This window comes from Pteropus alecto, unplaced genomic scaffold (assembly GCF_000325575.1).
Source record: "Pteropus alecto unplaced genomic scaffold, ASM32557v1 scaffold42, whole genome shotgun sequence".
Taxonomy (NCBI): domain Eukaryota; kingdom Metazoa; phylum Chordata; class Mammalia; order Chiroptera; family Pteropodidae; genus Pteropus; species Pteropus alecto.
Window position 1 is genome coordinate 13187950 of NW_006434825.1, and position 17707 is coordinate 13205656.

Sequence of the window (17707 nt, forward strand, 5' to 3'; positions counted from 1 at the left end):
CTGATTTCCTCTTTGCTAGTCTGGAAACACTGGCATGCCCTAAATTGGCTTAGTCCTGCAACCACTTGTTCATTTAAACCCCTTCCTTTCATGCTCTAATCTAGCCTCATGCCCTTAAAATTGGGTTGTACACCTTTGCCTTGCAGCATGGGCCTCCCTCCGGCTTCCTCCTTCTGAGGCAATGGCAATCCTCTGTTGCTCAGACTAAAAACCTTTGTGTCCTCCTTGACATCACTTTTTTCTGTTACAACCCACATTCAGTCTGTCAGCAAGTCCTACCCATATTACCTTCAAGATATGTTTGAGAATGTGATCTGCCCATTTCTCACCATGACTGTGGCATGTAAAAGTCACCATCACTTCTCAGCTGCTAGGAGGCAAAGTCTCCTTAAATGATCTCCATGCGTCTGCCTTTGTCTTGCTGCAGTATATTTTTGAACTAGCAACCAGAATAGTCCAAACCGTAAATCAGGTTATATCGCTCCTCCAGTGGACTCGGAGTAGACACTAACACCCTTCCCTACTGTGCCTTCCCTACTGTGTCACTGCTCTGTTACCTCGTCTTAGCCTATTCCTTCCCTCTCCAGACCCCCTTCCAGCCCACAGACCTCCTTATTGTGCTTCCACCTGCTGCTGCTCTTGCCTCAGGGCCTTTGCACTGGCCTTACCTTCTTCCTGAAATACTCTTCCCCATGTGTCCCCATGGCTTGCTCTCTCACTCCCTTCCAGTCCACCTAGATGTCACGTCCATCGTCACGTCTATCGGCAAGGCCTTCCCTGACCAGACTGTCTATTTAAAAAGTGTGCAATTCAGTGATTTTTAAAAAAATTTACCGAGTTATGCAACATCACCATTAACTTTTCTGTCACCCCAGTAAGATCCCTCAGGCCCACGTATAGTTCATTCCCGTTCCCACCTCCCAGTCTCTGGCAACGACTGATCTGCTTTCTGTCTCTGTAGGTTTGCCTTTTCTGGACATTTCATACAAATGGAATCATATAATATAGGGCCTTGACCAAACTATCTTAATTGTGACTTCTCTCTATCCAACATTTCTTATTTCCTTTCCCTGCTTTATTTTCTTTTTAGCAATATCCCCATATAATACTATATATTCTGTTTGTTTATCTCACTTAATATATTCTGTTTGTTTATCTCACTTATTATCCTCTAGAATGAGAACGTAAGGTCTATTGGGGCAGGCATTGTTTGAGTTTTGTTCACTCCTGTGCATCCCTCTACCCCTGTGCCTAGAACACAAGACACTAATACACACACACACACACACACACATACACACACATACACACACACAGACAGTATGTTATATATTTATATATATTATATTGAATTAGATTAGTGATGATGAACGTCTTTTCTTGTGACTTAGATTTTTATGGCCAGTGTTGTGGTTCACCTACAAGGCAGAGGTGTGATCAGGGTAGTGCTAAGTTGCTACTCTGGGGAGCCATTGCACTGAGTCTGTCCCAGCCTCCAAATGTAAGCCTTTGTTTCCTTTTGCCCCATCCGGTCGCAGTTATTTCAGTGACTACTGTTTTCTTGATTGGCACCAGATGCCAGGCGCTGGGATTTAAAACTGTCTTTAATAGTCTCTGAAAAGCTCTCTGTATGTTGCTTTCCATCATCCTGCACCTCAGGCAGATATGGCCAAGCCAGAACCTCAAGGAATTCCTGAAGAAGCCAAAAGCCACCCCCTTTCTCAACCCCACACCCTCAGCTTCTCAAAGTTACAGCCGGACCCAGTTCATGGCTTCAGTGTCAGTGGAGAGCTGTTTGAAAGAAAAGGTCCTTTTAGCCAGGAGTCTCAAAAATAAACACAGGCTCCTGCAACGAATGTTAAAACAGACCTCCCTTCTATATCACCAGCTGAGAGGCTGCTCTGTGAAACCTCACTTGAAGAAAGAAGAAAAGCTTTCTGTCAGGAATCCCTTCCCCCGTACATGGCTGCCTCCATGTTGCCTGGGGTTTACTGCTGCCTCTAGAGTCTTCCTTACAGGTATCGGCTTTGGGAATCGGTCAGCCTCATGGGAACCCATATTTGAGCCAAGAGTGATTCCACTCCTCCACGCATGAATGTACGCCAATGCTGTTCCCCTTTTTCTAGAAGAATATTGTGACATTTTGCATTTTAGTCCATAGTAGATGGTCAAGACATCTTCCCCCTCTTTTTTTCCTTTTTAGATGTAAGAATTTCTCAATGTTGGACCAGGGTTTCATGTGAGAGGAACTTCTTGTCTTTATAGGGCATTTTCATAGGGTTGGGGGACCTGCCTGGAGCAGGGGAAGGATGTGAAGTTTTTTGATCACACAGTAAATGCCTGTGAACACCAGGCAAGATGCTGAGATGTGGTGGTAGCATGGCCAACAGGCCTGGAATTTAGGATCTAGAGAGGAAAACAGACAGACTTAACCAGATAACTGGTTCAGACTGTTTCAGTTGTGACTGATTTGACGAAGGAAAGTGCAGGACGCTCTGCGATTGCATCACTGTGGACTTAACCTAGCCTGGAGTGGGGAGGATGTCAAAGAAGATTTGCCCGAGGAAGTGACACCAGGACTCCGGAAGGATGAGATGGGATTGCCCAGACCAACAGGAGAAACGCATTCCAGGCTGAGGGAACAGCATGTGGGAAGCTTTGAGGCAGGAATGAACTTGGTGTCATCAGGTTACACAGAGAAGGCCCTTGGGCCAGATGGACCTGGTGAGCAAGAAGCTGCTTAGGACGATGACCATAAGTGGCAGAGAGGAGGCGCTCGAGCAGCATTGTCCAATAGAGAGAATGTGAGCCATGTAGGTGATTTCAAATTTTCTAGTAGCCACATTTAAAGAGCAAAACCTAAATCAGGTAAAATTAATTTTAACAATAGATTTTATTTAGTCCAATATATCTAAAATGCAATTATTTTAATATATAATCAATGTAAAGAAAACTATTAACGAGATGAGATACTTTACATTCTTTTTTTTTTTTTTTTTTTTTTTTTGGGGGTATCTGGTTTTTAAAAACCCAGTGTATTACTTACACTCAGTACATCTACATTCAGACTGGCCACATTCCTAGTGCTCAGTGGCCATGTGTGGCTTGTGGCCCCTGCAATAGATAGTGAAGAGCTAGAGGTTAAGTTACTCAAGGAAGACTTGGGAAACTTTTCTTCCAAATCAAGTTATTGTTAGTGTAGGACTGTACTGTTTGTACATTTCTAGAACCTTCTTCCATTCCCCTTAATCCTGTCCCACAGAGGTGTCGTGCTACTCGCACTGTTTCTAATCAGCCACATAGTATTCAGCTTCTGAGCTGACAGCTGTTATAAGCATGGAATGATGGCCTTGCACAGAGCCCAGAGCTGATGATAGGAAAATGAGACTGTTGCCTGGATGTGAGCTGTTTCCTTCTCCTTGCACCCTCCCTCCCAAAAACAATCCTGAAACATTTCGTCTGTTGTTTGGGCCCCTGCTTTGTGCCAGTTATTTGAGAGTGGCTCCCGCTTGATAGCCCATTCCAGTCTCCCAGGTTCCCCCAGGGGAGACTCTGTGGCTGCTGGAATCGTATTAGGATCAAACCTCATTTATCTGGTCTGAGTGTTTTATTTTCCATTTTCCTTTGGTCTTCTAGGATTCTAGGAGTGTTTTTCTTAGAGTAGGAGACTTGTTCTTGTAGGAGAGTTGGTATGTTGGGAGGGAAAGTGATGCTGGACCAGATTAAGAATGCCACAATTACATGAGCAGTGCACTTAGTGCCACTTTTAGGTACATAGTGAGGATTTTCACTTTAGTATCAGGCCCAACCTGGGGAATGCAGTTTATTATGTGCAGGATAACAAGGCACGCATTTCTCAGAATATGATGTCTGTGTCTTTTCTTCCTCTCCTCCTTAATTAATTAATGTTTATTTGCACATGTATTAATGAATTCATTCTCTCCAACAGGGCACATTACAGTAAAGACTGAATTTACCTTGAACGTGCTCCTCCCTCAATCCTAAAACCCTCCTCAATGGATAATTACTCTGTATACATTTTAAAAGATTTGTGGAATACATTAAGTGAAAAATTAAAGGGCACAACTTTCAGTTTTAGAATGAAGCCAGTTCAGCACATGTAGTTTATTTGTGTTTGTGCTAATGTTTGCTGGTGTGACGACTTCCTACAAAGTTGTCCACAGTGAGTTGTGTCATGGGGAAGGGATTTGGCGTGTGCATGTGTACAGGGAAGGTGTTATATTTTACCTTTCTATATTATAATGAACATGTTGTTATTACTTTTTTTAAAATTTAAGTTAATATTACTTTTTGTGAAGATAATATTTAAAAAATGGGAAAAATTTTAAACTTTTTATTATGGGAAATTTCAAACATAAATAAAAGTAGAGAGAATAGTATAATGAACCATCCTATAATGAACCATTACCCACTTTCAAAAATGATGAGCACATGTCCAGTTGTCTTTCATCTTTAGCTCCCACTTTTTTGAGGTGTATTTGAAAGCAGATCTTAGACATCATGTCATTTCACTGTAAACTCTTATGTATACATTTCTAACTAATCCGGAAATTAAGAAAAAAAATGTATCCACTAAATAGATAATGAGAAAAAGAAAACCTTTATTTCATAATCTTACTCTTCAAACACAACTATTTTTCCTGGTTCATTTATTTATTTGCCTCTTTAAATGTTTTTACAGGGTTTTAATAATAAGGTGCATCCTATAGTTTCATGTTCTCTTTTTTTAACTTAACATTGTAGTATGAATAATTTTCCACGTTGTTGTATACTCATTATAATCATTAGTCCAAATCTTAATTGTGGCATAATACTTCAGTCTTCTGAAATCGTAATTTTTAAAAAGCCATTTTTTTAAAAGGAGAATTTTTAAAAAATAATCTTAGCCATAAAAATTCTCTCCTAGCTGAGCTTCTACATTTTGCTATTCAAAGACCACTTAAAAGGAGAGTAGTTCATTGAAAGCCTGCCTCTGTCAAGCGGGCCCTGATCCGTTGTAACAGGGAATGGTGGCTGGTCGTTAGGCTCCCCAAGGGCATGGAGAATGGATGAGTTGTTAGAGCAAGCGACCTGCCTAGGAATAGCTGTTAATGGGTGATGAGGACTTTCCATCTCCTCGGGGAAGAGGAGCTCTGTCAACAAGGCAGCCATAAAAGTGACAAGGCAGCCATAAGTGACGTGAACTGACAGTTTATTCTAAAGACTTAACTTTCTCAGATCTATATTTATTTCCCCTTCGTTACTTTAAATTAAAAAAAATATATATATACTAGGGCTTGACAGACTTGAGATTTACCAAGACAGATGAAGTCTTTTGTACCTTGCGTTAAAGGGACCCTCTGTTGGTTCAAGAGAGACTCTGTCTATAATGTACCTTATTAGAGGATGACTTTGATGAATAGCCAATTCTGAAGTGTGTGGGCATGTGCATTTTTTTTTTCATAAGTAAAGAAATACATGTGTAGCTGTATGGGCTTTGGCCATAGATCACAGGGACCCTGAATCAAGAGAAATAAGGACAATTCTGATTGATGGATCTGTCATGTACTGAAATGAAATGCATGTGCCCAGTCTCTCCTCCCTCTTTCCTGTGGTAGGAGAGAAGCTGTCCTCCTTCTTCCTGTGGACTGTATCCATGCTTTGGAGCCCACCTTTTCCTGCCTTCTCAGGAATCCTTCCTGATTTTCCTTCTACCTCTCTGACTGTTCTTTTCTGTCTTCTTTGCAAGATCATCTTCATCTGTTTGACTATTAACTGTGAGAGTTTCCTACCATTGCATCCTCTTCAGTGATCCCATTCCCATCTATACTTCCTCTTCGTGAATAACCACCATGTACAGGTGACCCACAGATTTGAAACTCCAGCCTATACATTTCCTATGAGCTCAAGATCCCATACCTGACTACTGCCTTGCTGTCTCCTCATGGATATGTCAGAAATCTCTCAAAATCAGCATGTCCAAATCTGAACTTATCACCTCTTCCCCAGACTTGATCCTCTTCCAGTATTTCATATTTCAATGTATAGGTCCTCCATTTTTCCAGTTAAGTAAGTTAGAAACCCAGGATTCATCTTTGATACCTTCACCCCTCTTGCCCATCCTTTTTGCTAATATATTTTCAGGTTTTCTTGTTTTTCACTTTTGCAAGTCTGCCCACTTCTTTCATCCCTATCTCTGCCGCCCTCATCCTTTCCTGTGGCTTCCTGTCTGCTCTGCCTGTATCTACCCTTACTTTTGTCCAGTCTGTTTTCCACCCAAAGCAGATCTTGTCACACTTTGATTAAAAACCCGAATTACCATGGTGCTTCTCTTAGGATAGGAAAAAACTTCAACATGTCAGGCCCACAAGGCATTACGATATCTGTCCACTGTGTATCCCATTTGGATCACATTCCTTTCCAGCCCCATTCATCTCTGTTCAGTTTCCTGAAAGCATCCGGCTCATTATGCCACAGGGCCTTTACACATGATATTTCCTCTGCCTAGAATGGTCTTCCTCCCCAACCCACCCCAACCTGTTAGTTGTCTTCCTGAAACTGAAGATCTCAGCTGAGGAGTCAGTTCCTCAGGGAACTTTTCCTGATGCTATGACCAGGCTCAATATCCAGCTGCTCATGGGACCATAGATCTCTTACATGAAATCTGTTTCACAGTTGCAACTTCACATTTCTCTGTGGGGTGATTTAGTTACTTCTTTTTCTCCCACTGACATGTGAAGTTCTTAAAAGCAGAGACTCTCTATTTTCATTCTTCATTATAACCCAGCTTCTAGCACAGTGTCAGGCAGATAGTGTGTACTCAGAAAATGCTTCTTGAATGAATGAACAAGAAAGAGAGAAAAAGAAAAGTTTACAAAGTGTCTTTGTGAGTGAAGGTATCTTCTCTGGAGGAGTTAATGGAACCCCCAGTAGACCAAAACTTTAATTTAGAGATGATGAAGAGAGACCCCAACAGCAGCACAAGAAAAAGCGTCACGGCTAAGGTAGACTCTTCCTTACACCCTGTGTTCTGGGAGGACCCTGCCAAAGTGTGAGTGATGGGGGCCTAGGAGAAGTAGGGTGAAGCAGAGTCAACATTGGTACCCCAACAAGTATTGCAGTGTTTATAATTTGATGCTAGTTTGGTAGACAAGACTTTCTCTTGTTAGGCTCTGGGGAACGTTGGAAGCCAAAGAAACATCGTAACAGTAAATTCTGGAAGCCTCTGGCTTCCTTTACTGTGAAGAGAACGTGAAAGAGTTTTCTCTTTAAGCCTGGGGTAGACTCCAGCCTGTGTGTGTCTGAGTTATGGAGAACTGGGGAATGGAAAAGAGACTGTTTACTCTCTGCCCTTCTGGAATTTCCTCTGGTTCCGTTCTTCTGTGCACCAGTGTTTCACAGCTATGCGTAGAATGAACACTGACCTGTTAATGAATGCCCTGCTTATTTTCATTTTCTTTTGATGGGCCTATGGGATTGTGGGCAGAGGGAGGCAGGAAGAAGGAGGTTTGTTGAGCTGCTCTGTTAAGGCCAAATCAATCACATCTTCATCGGGCTTCCAAGACTCTTGACCCAACAGTACTTGGTCTCCCTTAAAAGTGTCCTATTTTTGTGTCTCGTGTTATTTTTCTCAAATTTCCAGATAAATCCTTACATTTATATTTTGAGTTAGGAAGAAAAAAATGATCTTTCCTTTTAAAAGGTATAAGTATGTACATGCATGTACCATTTGTTGGTATGGGAACTACAAGGGACAGTGATGACAGAATATTCTGAAGTGGAAAGTTCTTTCATAGACTACTGTGAAACTGTCCAGGCAGGCGTTCTGGCTTTCGAAACTGAAGTGCATTATGTGGTGTGGTTTGCCAGTTACAGTTTATGTAGTTTTTCCTTTTGTTGGATTAAGGAAGGCAATGTCCATGTCCCATTTATCTCTACGTATTAGTACCATACACAAAAAACATAAAAGTGTCCAAGGCAAGAAAGGGAAAAAATAACACTTAGAAAAATATTACCCTGTTACACGTAACAGCTCTTCCCAATAGGAAATTATTAACCTGAAGCCACTTGCGATTTGGAGGCTTTAAAGTAAGGAAAAGTAAGAGTAGGAGGTATGCTGTAAGCATCTTGACTGGTATATTTTCTATCTTTTTTGTTTTTCAGACTGTATATATAATGTTGAATTCTCGTAAATTTTTTTGTTAGTTTACAGTAAGTGTTTGTGCCTGGGTTGTGCTGGCTTGGAAAAAATTATAGAAACTGTCAAGCATTCAAAAAAGTGGAAAGAATAGTTTGTGAATCCCAGTGTGCCCACCACTCTGCTCCACAGCCATGCGAGGAATGGCCATTCCTGTTTCATCTAACTGGGTTTTTTTACGTAAATCCCAGACACATATCATCTGTAAATATTTTAGTATGTATCTCTAAAAGAGAAGGACTCTTAAAAACCGTAACCATAATATTAATTTCATACCTAAAAGACTTAATGGTGCTTATTTTAATATCATCAAATATTCGGTCAGTTTTTACATTTCCTCAGGTGTCTGATAGTTTGTTTCTCTTCACCACTGGTTTGTTTGAATCAGGATCCAAACAAGATAGATGTGTCTCTGAAGGCTCTTTTAACTGATGGGTTCTCTTTCCTCTTTTTATCCTTTGAAATTCATTGTTGGAGAAACTGGGCAGTTTGTCCTATAGTTTCCCACATAGTGGGTTTTGCTGAATTGTAGTTTAACATTTTCCTCTGTCCCTCTCTGTTCCCTATAAACTCATTGGTAGATTTGGAGGTTTCATCTGATTTGGGTTCTTTTTTTTTTCCTTTTTGATGGGGTGATGTATGCTTCTACCAGGAGGCACCTAATGTCTGCTTGTCTCTCTCGGTATGCCACCCTTTGGAGGGATCTCCTGGCACGGTTCTTGAGAATTTCGAAATTCATTTCCCCTAGATTCTAATACCCAGCCTACTGCTGTCAGCTGACCTCCATAAAGCAGCACTACAAAGTATTGGTAACCAGTGGGTACTTAGAACAGAAGGGCACATAACCGAAGAAGTGTGTTAGCTGATTGCTGAAGTTAGCATGAGCTCAGGACTTTGGCTTTCTTGGTGGAACTAAAGTCTCTTGCCAGAGGAATATTTTCATTATATATGTTCCACTTGGTTGTAATTGAATCCGACTTCCTCCAGCCATGCTCTAAGTTGGCGCTTGTTTCAGTTTCTGCCTGTGATTTGCCTCAAGCTTTGATTCCAAGAGACTGGTGGGCTTGTGGAGCCTGGCTGATGTGCTCGGGAAGGTGTGCGGGGGAGGCGAGTCATGGCTCTTTTCTAATACATGTTATGGAGGATAAGCACCGTGTTCCTGGAAGACACTGCCATTGCCTTGGTGCTAGCCACCATCTGTGCCTGCCTGGAATGTTGCAGTGTCCTCCTAACTGGTCTTGTCTGCTTCAGCCCTTGTTCCCCCTGTAGCTGGAGTGATTGTGTTACAACTTGAGTCATGTCCCTTCCTTGCTCTAAACCTTTTAATGGCCTCCGATCTCACACAGAATACATGCCAGAGACCTTGCTAGGGCCCAAAGGCCTTCCTTGTGGGCTCTGGTTACTGACTTCCCTCATCTGCTCCTCTCTTCTCTCATCCTCTCCAGCCACAGTGGCCTCCCGGCCATTCTTCAGACCTGCTAGGCTGGCTCCCACCTGGGGCCCCTGTGCTTCCTTCTCTCTCTGCCTAGACTATTCTTCTTCCAGATACCTACATGGCTCCCCTGCCTCACCTTTCTTTAAATCTTTGCTGAGTTGTCATCTTCCCGAGGAGACTTTCTCACCACCCCAAACCCTCCTCCCACCTCTAGCACTTTCCATCCCTTTGCCTTGTTTCATTTTTTTTTTTTTTACTGCATTTGCCACCTTCTAACCAATTATGCAATTTACTTAAAAAAGCATTGCTTATTGTTTGTTCCTTTCACCTAGAATAGAAACACCCAGGAGCACAGATTTTTGTCTGTTTTGTTCCTGTGGAATCTCTGTAACTAGAATCGATGCTCAGTACACATATGTGAACTGCAGGACTACAGACAAGAGCAGAGCCCGACGAGGTTGAGATTAGCTGGTGAGCTTCTTGTGATAAATATAATTCTAGTTATGGAAGTCAACCTACTATACCCATTTTTTCCCACTAGTTTCTTGATTTTTGAGCAGTGCCTCAAAAGGCAATAGGAAGACATACTTGAAGAGAAAGGCCCTTTGTAGAGTCATCAGCAGTGTGGCTGTAGTGAAACCTGAGGGCCCCAGAGGGGAGGTGGCTAATGCTGCTATTTATAGCTAAGATTTCAGCATATGTTTTCCAGCCACACTTACTCCTTTCAGCCTCCCCTGTAAGCTCAAGTCTGTCACTCAATTAGCTAATGGCTTCTTTACTCCCATTATGCATTGTAGGGCTCCCCTAGCTCAGCTATTTTTTTTTTTTTTGAAGAGAATAATGGGTGTTCTGTTCTCAGAGGTTTAATTTTTTAATAGCCTTGCCAATAAAAAAAACAACCCTTTTCCCAACTTTTTATTATGAAATTTTCAAACATACAAAAGAATGGAAAGAGTAATACAATGAACACCCAAATGCCCTCCACTTAGATCCAACCCTTGTTAACATTTCGCTGCATTTAACTTAAACATGTGAGCTTGTGACTGTGTGCATTTTTTTCCTGAACCATTTGAAGGTAAATTGCAGATATCATGACACTTTAATCCTTAAAACCTCAGCCTGTTCTATAAAAACCGTATGAGACTAAGTGCAGATATCTTTTGCGCCTCCCAAGAATGAGAACATTTATATATAAAACCATGGTACCATCATTGAACCTAAGAAAATTAAATTTGAGATATTATTTAATATCCAGTCCGAATGCAGATTTCTCCAATTGTCCCAAGAATATTTTTTTTCAAACCAATGTTTAGTTAAAATTCATGCATAGCTTTTGGGTTATATTTCTTTAAATCTGGAAGAATCTCCTCTCTGCCACCCATTTCTAAAAAAAGAAATGTATTTAATAGCACTGACTCTTGGAAGAGTCTGGGACAGTTACTGTATAGATGTCCCATATGCTTTATTTTTCTAATTGCTTCCTCATGGTATCATTGAAATTTGTTTCTCTTTCCCTTAATTTCATGTAAACTGGGAAGGAGGTTTAGAAGCTTGAGTGGATTCAGGCTAAAGGCATTTGGCAAGACTTTAAAAGTGATGTATTCTTCATAGTGCAGCACAACAGGAAGCATGTGGGTGTCAGGTTGTCTTGCTTTAGTGACACTCAATTTGATCACCTGGTTTGGATAATGATGGCAGAGGTTCCTCTGATTCTCTCTTTTTCAGTAACTAGAACAGTGGAGGGTTGTGGTCTCAAAAGTTTAAAGAAAGTCCTCTTCCTTCACTGATTCTTTTTGAAGGTTCATTGTGTCTCAAAGAGTTGCCAGGTAACTTGTGAACCTGTAAGTATATAAATGGTTCATTCTTGTGATGGTTTTGTGACGATAGCTTTCCTCAGAAGATTATGTGGAGTTTGTTGCCACAACCTGAAAAAGGCTTGGAAAGATCAAAAGAAGAGTGACTCTACAGTGAACAAGTTAGACCAGGAGAAATTGGGACTCTTCAGCCTAGAAGCAGGAAAGTCAACAGGGAGATAATAAAAATGACAGCTTATTAGGAGTTTGCTGGGTGCTGTTTAATTCTTTACTAATGACCTCTGCAAAATGTACTCTTACTACTCCCTGTTTTACAGAGTGGCAAATGGTCATGTTAAGTAATTTGTGTAATACTGCATAGCTACTAGGCAGTTGAACTGAGATTTGAACCCAGTCTGCCTGGCTGGTACCTGCCCTCAACCTCTGTGCCGTACTGCTAGCTAGGGACTTAGGCACTGGATCTTGCCATAATACAGTAGGGAGACACTCCTTGACTTTTCTTTCTTTAAACAGTAATAAACATTATCTCATGGTTTCAGCGGACAAGCATTAGCTCCCAAGTAGCTTAGCTGGGCAGTCAGGCCTAGGATCTCTCATGAAGTTGCAGTTGATATGTTGGTGGGGTCACAGTCATCTGAAGGCTAAACTGGAGCTGGCGGCTTCACTTCCTAGGTGGCTCTAGGCATGGCTAGCAAGGGTCCTGGTGGTCGTAAGGCCTCTGTTTTTTCCCCCCACTCCTAGGCTTTTGAAGGAACTTATAGAAATAAAATATAGTGTTATTTTATATAACTATTTGAAATTTACCAAGCCCCTCGGTGAAACTGACTGAAAATAGCAATGGACTCGAAAGGATTTGGAGAATTCCATTACAGGGAAGAGAGGTTAAGGGAAAGTAGAGATGCTTAGGAGAACTTGAAAACCTGAAGGGTAACTGGTTTCTGCTTTATTATATGAGAGCCTCAAATTGATCCAGACTTTTATTTGCTAAGTTCTTAAAGGGGCATGCCTGTTTCTTAGAGAGATTTGGGGCAGGCTTTTTAGTGGAGGGAGGTTGTTTCTAGGAAGTACTCATGGAGATGCTTATTTATACATACTCTGTCTTATTCTAAAAAAAAAAACCAGTGAGTAGCTTATAATAATACATTAGTAACTAAGAAATTAAATTAGTGGGTGGTGGTTGGGGAGGGAGCTTGGAGTACGTGTCACTTTCCTGGTCTGGCTTTGTAAGATATGGGGAGGCATGGAAGGACTGCACACCCTTTGGAAATCCTCATAAACTCTGCTCTCTCTTGGTAATTATTGAATGGCCCTGAACTGGAGGCTGTAAGTCCTGGTGAGCAGTACTGGATGGAAGCTGTTTAGTGTGGCCAAGCTTTGTGGTGGGGGTCGGGGGTGTGTTTGTGGCAGTTTCCAGCTCGCCTAGATTTTGGGCTTCTGCTTTGTGCCAGTTTGTTGTTTTTCTGCTGTGGTTTCCCAGCTCTTCTTGTTTGCCCACAGGGTCAACTTTACCTAGTGTTCTGGGGGTTGAGTGACTCTGAGCTGCCTTCTCACCTCATAGAGCCAGGTGTTGATTGGTCTCTCCTTACAGGACCAATCCAGGGCCTGTGACTATGGGGCTGATTTGCATGTATTGAACTTTTATTGTTTAATTTTTTTTTCTTATTTCAAAGTGAAACATCTTCAGGAATGAAAGTTAAAAAAACCTTTAACATAAATAAGCCCCTGCAATCCTTCATCTAGAGATGACTCCTGATGACATTTCCTTAGGGTCTCCTGACCTGTTTCTCTTCTTTTTGCCACTGTTCTTTTTATGGGTAGGGGAATGCTGCTTATAACTCTTTCTGTATGTCTACTCTTACCTATGGTCCTGCAAGTATAAGCAAACAAATAAGTAATGTAGAAACTATGTAGCTAACCTAATCTAAAATGTTTAAAAAAGAAAGAATATAGCCTTTCCCACCAGCCTCCTACAGCAGTGATGATAGACATATTCCTTCCCATTCTTTTTTTCATGCCACAAAAAAGGTTTGAAGATGCAGAAAAATGTTGCCAGGGAAGCCAGAGTAAGTGAAGTGGGAGCTTGTAACTTAGAGAATCTTGGGTACATTTGCTTTCTTCCATCCTTGTTGCCTTTTGTGTTCAACAGTGGAGAACACGCAGCTGACCCTGAACCTGCAGACAGAGAACAAAGGCGGTGTTGTCTCAGGCGGTGAGCTGACAATTTTCCTGGATGGGCCGACTGTTGATCTGGGAAGCGTGCCTAATGGCAGTGCCGCGACAGATGGTGAGTGCTGCCTTGCTCCCCAGGGGTGGGGTGGGGGATTGGAGGAGGTGCCGAGAGCTTGGTTCTCTACCAGGTAACTAGGTCTGAGTATGGCTCAGCCAGCCCTGGCCCTGATTCTTCTTAGCATGATCAAAATCATGACATGGTTTTTTTAAGGATAGCTTTCTCATATAGGACCAAAATAAATGTCAAGTCTTTGTTATTGTTTGGTTTGAGAGCAGAGAAAAACATCCTACGTGGACTTTATTAAGTGTTATTTGGGCCCATTTTTCTTCTTCCCAATACAATTACTTTACTGGGAAGGTTGAGGGTGCCTTTTATGAAATGGTATTGATGGGGAAAGGGGACTGACTCTATGTCTTAGAGATTTGCATTAGCAAAATATAGACAGAAGCAGGGAATTTGAAGAGTGTCTCCCACTCTGCCCTGAATGTGGGCAGTTCGTTTCTTTCGATCTGGTCTGAAATTAGTCACCTTTGGATCTAGCAGGAAATTATTTCATGAAGTCTGAGGTCTGAAATGTGTTGGGTTTCTCCATAATTTTTCTCGTTAAATGTGATGTAACTATGGTACCGTCTCACGTGGCGTGGCCGAAGTTCATTTAAGGTGTAAGTCCACGTGCTTGTGAGTGCCGTAGATGCTTTTGAATGTCTTAGAGAAGACCTGTTTTCTGGGTTTGGGCCCCTCTGTTCCATGGTCAGATCTCAGCCTGCTGTCCCTGTTCCTTCTCATGTTGGCACCTGCATTTGCTAGACTCCCTTTATCCCATAGTGATGGATAACTAATACATGGGTGAGCTTTGTTCCCATAGGCAAATCTCAAACAAGGATTGAGCTTCTCAATGTTTGTCTTTCTTTTTTTTTTCATAATGGATCCTTTTTCTAGCATCACAGCCACCTTTGAGAGAATCCAGTGGGATAGCCAGTGCTCCAGAGAACCGACACCAGTCCCCTAGCACCAACTGCTTTGGTGGGAGATCCCGGTAAGACCCTCTTGTGGTTGAGGAGCCAGAAAGATGCTTAGAGCTATGGAAATCACATTGAGAAGTGAAGGAGAATAGTTTATGTTAGAAACTGGGGGAAATTTCCAGAGAGCTTATAACTGACTGTTAAGGTGGCCCAGAGAGGAGTACAAAAACTCAGGATTCTCAGAAGGGTCAGAGATTGCTTGTCAAAGGTGGGGGACTGGCTCGATTGGTTGTTTGGATAAGAGGAACTGTTGAACAGATGTGGCTGCTTTTCTATACATTAGGTACAGTGGCCATAGTCATCTTTTCAGGATACACATAGAAATGCTTAGAGCAGTGGGTCTTTGTATGTGAAATTTTCTGTCTGTATGTTTCTATTTTGGGGGGTGATCTCTGATTCCCCTTGGAGTGTTGGTTAAGACCTCTTGTACTTAGAGTCTGAGTTATGGTATACTTGTTACACATATCACGAAGGACTTGATTTTTTTGCTGACATTCCCATTGTATACCTGTGTTAATGGTGCAAACTCATTTTCACAGCAACTGAATTCCCAGGGAGGAGAATAGTTTTAAGAGTATTAGAGAAATGAGATGGAGTTTGGGAACCTGTTTTTATCGTTTATTAAAATGTACAAAATCCCTAGGCATTTTAAGGAAAAGAATCATATGAATGTATTTTGTAATCCTTATTATTTGCAGAGAGTAGGTGAGTAACTGCTAAAAATCTTCCCAAACAAATCCCAGAGAGTGGGAAATAATGCTTTGAGAAACAGAGTATGATTTCAGGCAGTACCCACAGCATCTGGAAAGATCCTTCTGAGGGCAGCCTCTCTGGATTTGGTTTGAGGGTTTGTGAGGAGGTTTCAGTGCCTGGCAGGTGTCAGGAGCAAGAGAGAGTTGAGTGTTTGTATCTTCTCTAGAGCATCAATAGAAGCAGAGGTGCCATTTCCCTGTCCTCTTTTCTTGAAGCTTCTGCAAAGGTGTTACGTCACACTTTAAAGATCAGTTGCCTGTTTTTGTGACTCACTAGATGACTTACAAGTTGAGATGGTCAAGTCTCATGGGTAAGGATCAACAATATAATTGGCAAATCTGTATCCACAAAGAAATGATAGGCACCCAGAACTAGAGAAAACAGAACTCTTCAGTGGCGAGTAGCTGGTGGAGAGGAACACTCAGCGTTTCACTCTCCAAGAATGATGCCTTCTTTGCTTTGGCGCTAGTAACCACCATCTTGGCTTTTTAGCTGACTTGGAAAGTTTGTGTCAAACACAACTGATATCACTTATTTGGGGGCTGGAAGACAGAGTCCGGCTCTTAACAAGTTTGGACTTAAGTTTTTGACCTATTTATTGCTCTCGGATCTTCTCTAGTTGATATACCTTGAAATTCTTACACTGTATCCCAAAAGCCCTTCTTTGTTCTTTGTGTTGGGGATTGTTGGCTGTTAAAACAGCAGCCAGACTTCAGTAGAAAATCAGATGCATTTTTGCTATAACATGAAGTAGACATTCAATGCTAGTTAATTATTGGTGGGCACGGTGCCTTGCAGCTATTTTAAGTGGGAGTCCTCCTCTGTCTACCTAGCTACTGCAGCATTTTTCACATGTGGGCTCTGAGTTTTCACAGGCCTCAACCATCGAAGTATTTATTCTGTCTTCACACAGAACCTTCTGCCCTTCAGCAGCAAATGTTTTGAAAGTATCGCCCGAAGGCAGTATCTCCTGTGTCCCTAAGAACTCCTGTTTCTCATTGCTGCTGCCTTTAACAAGGTCATTGTGCACATGCAGGCGGTAGCAGGGTTGTCGACTGGGTAAGAGTGTGGGCTTCAGAATCGGATGTAGATTGAATCCTGGCCTGTGATTTACTTGCTGTGTGGTGCTGGACAAGTCACTAAACCTCTTGGTGCCTCAGTTTTTCAAGTGTGAAATGGGAATATCACCTGCCTCACAAGGTCATTGTATGAATTAGATGAGGTATGTCCATCTGAGGGCCTTTGCACACTGGGAGTGCTCAGTGAAAGTGGCAGGGTTTTTTTTGCCCTCCTCCCTGCTCCGGGAGGTGTGGCATTACTGATGCATTCACATCAAAGACCGTAGTTAAGAGGGCAATGACTCAAACCTTCAGGAATCGAGGATCGTCCTCTGCTATCCTTGGTTTCCAGGGACAGAGAGAATGATGGGCTTCTGTCTGCTGCCTCCCAGACTAAATATTTAGCTTTCGCTGTTTGAAGGGTAGGTTTTTCTTGGACTTGGGTGCTATTCACCATGATCAAAGGTGCTCTGATGTGCCCATGAAGGTGAAGATTGCAATGTCAAAACAGCCTTTTCCTCTCCTTTCCCATCCCTTATTAGCCATGGAACTGGAACCGTGTAAGAGTTTTATCTTAGGGGTTTATCTATCCAAGTTCATCTAGCAAAAAAGCCACCTTTTGCTTCCTGAGCAAGGCTTCAGAGCTTCATCTCTCAATGAAATCATGCCCACTCTTTAAGAATAATCGAGTGGAACATCTGTAGTTATTTTACCATCTGGTCTGTCATATGAAAACCAGCATGGTTTTGCCACTAACACGTAACGTGACAAATTTATTTGCAGACAGACTGTATTAGTACAGTCAGTAGGTCTGTTTGATTAAAGAAAGAGTTAAAATCATAAATTGTATAGTCCTATGATTAAGTACTGTCCCATAGTAAAAATGGGTGAAAGACAGGTACATCAATATGGTAGAATCTCGGAAACATAATGTCAAACAAGAGAAGCGGGTCACAGAAAAAAAATATACAGTCTGATGTAAATTTAAAGTTAAAAAATATAAAACTAAATCGTATATGTTATTTATGGATATTTTTATAGGTAGTAAAACTATAAAAAATGGAAGAGAATAATTAATCCTGAATTCAGGAGAATGGTCTTCATTGTGGGGGACGGAGAGTGGTATGATGAGGGAAAAACACATGGAAACTTCTAGGTACTGGGAATGTCAATTCTTAGCCTGAGTGGTGGGTCCCCG

General features: G+C 41.7%; 1 protein-coding gene across 3 annotated transcripts in view; it reads left to right on the top strand.

The window, feature by feature from the left end:
• Positions 1–17707, top strand: part of WWP2 (WW domain containing E3 ubiquitin protein ligase 2) — a 123016-nt gene that overhangs the window by 37712 nt on the left and 67597 nt on the right. For all 3 annotated transcript variants that reach the window (XM_006909817.3, XM_025045297.1, XM_015587777.2), the window contains 2 exons: positions 13593–13730; positions 14616–14712. In XM_006909817.3, the coding sequence (XP_006909879.1) occupies positions 13593–13730; positions 14616–14712 (235 nt within the window). The remainder of the gene's footprint in view (positions 1–13592; positions 13731–14615; positions 14713–17707) is intronic.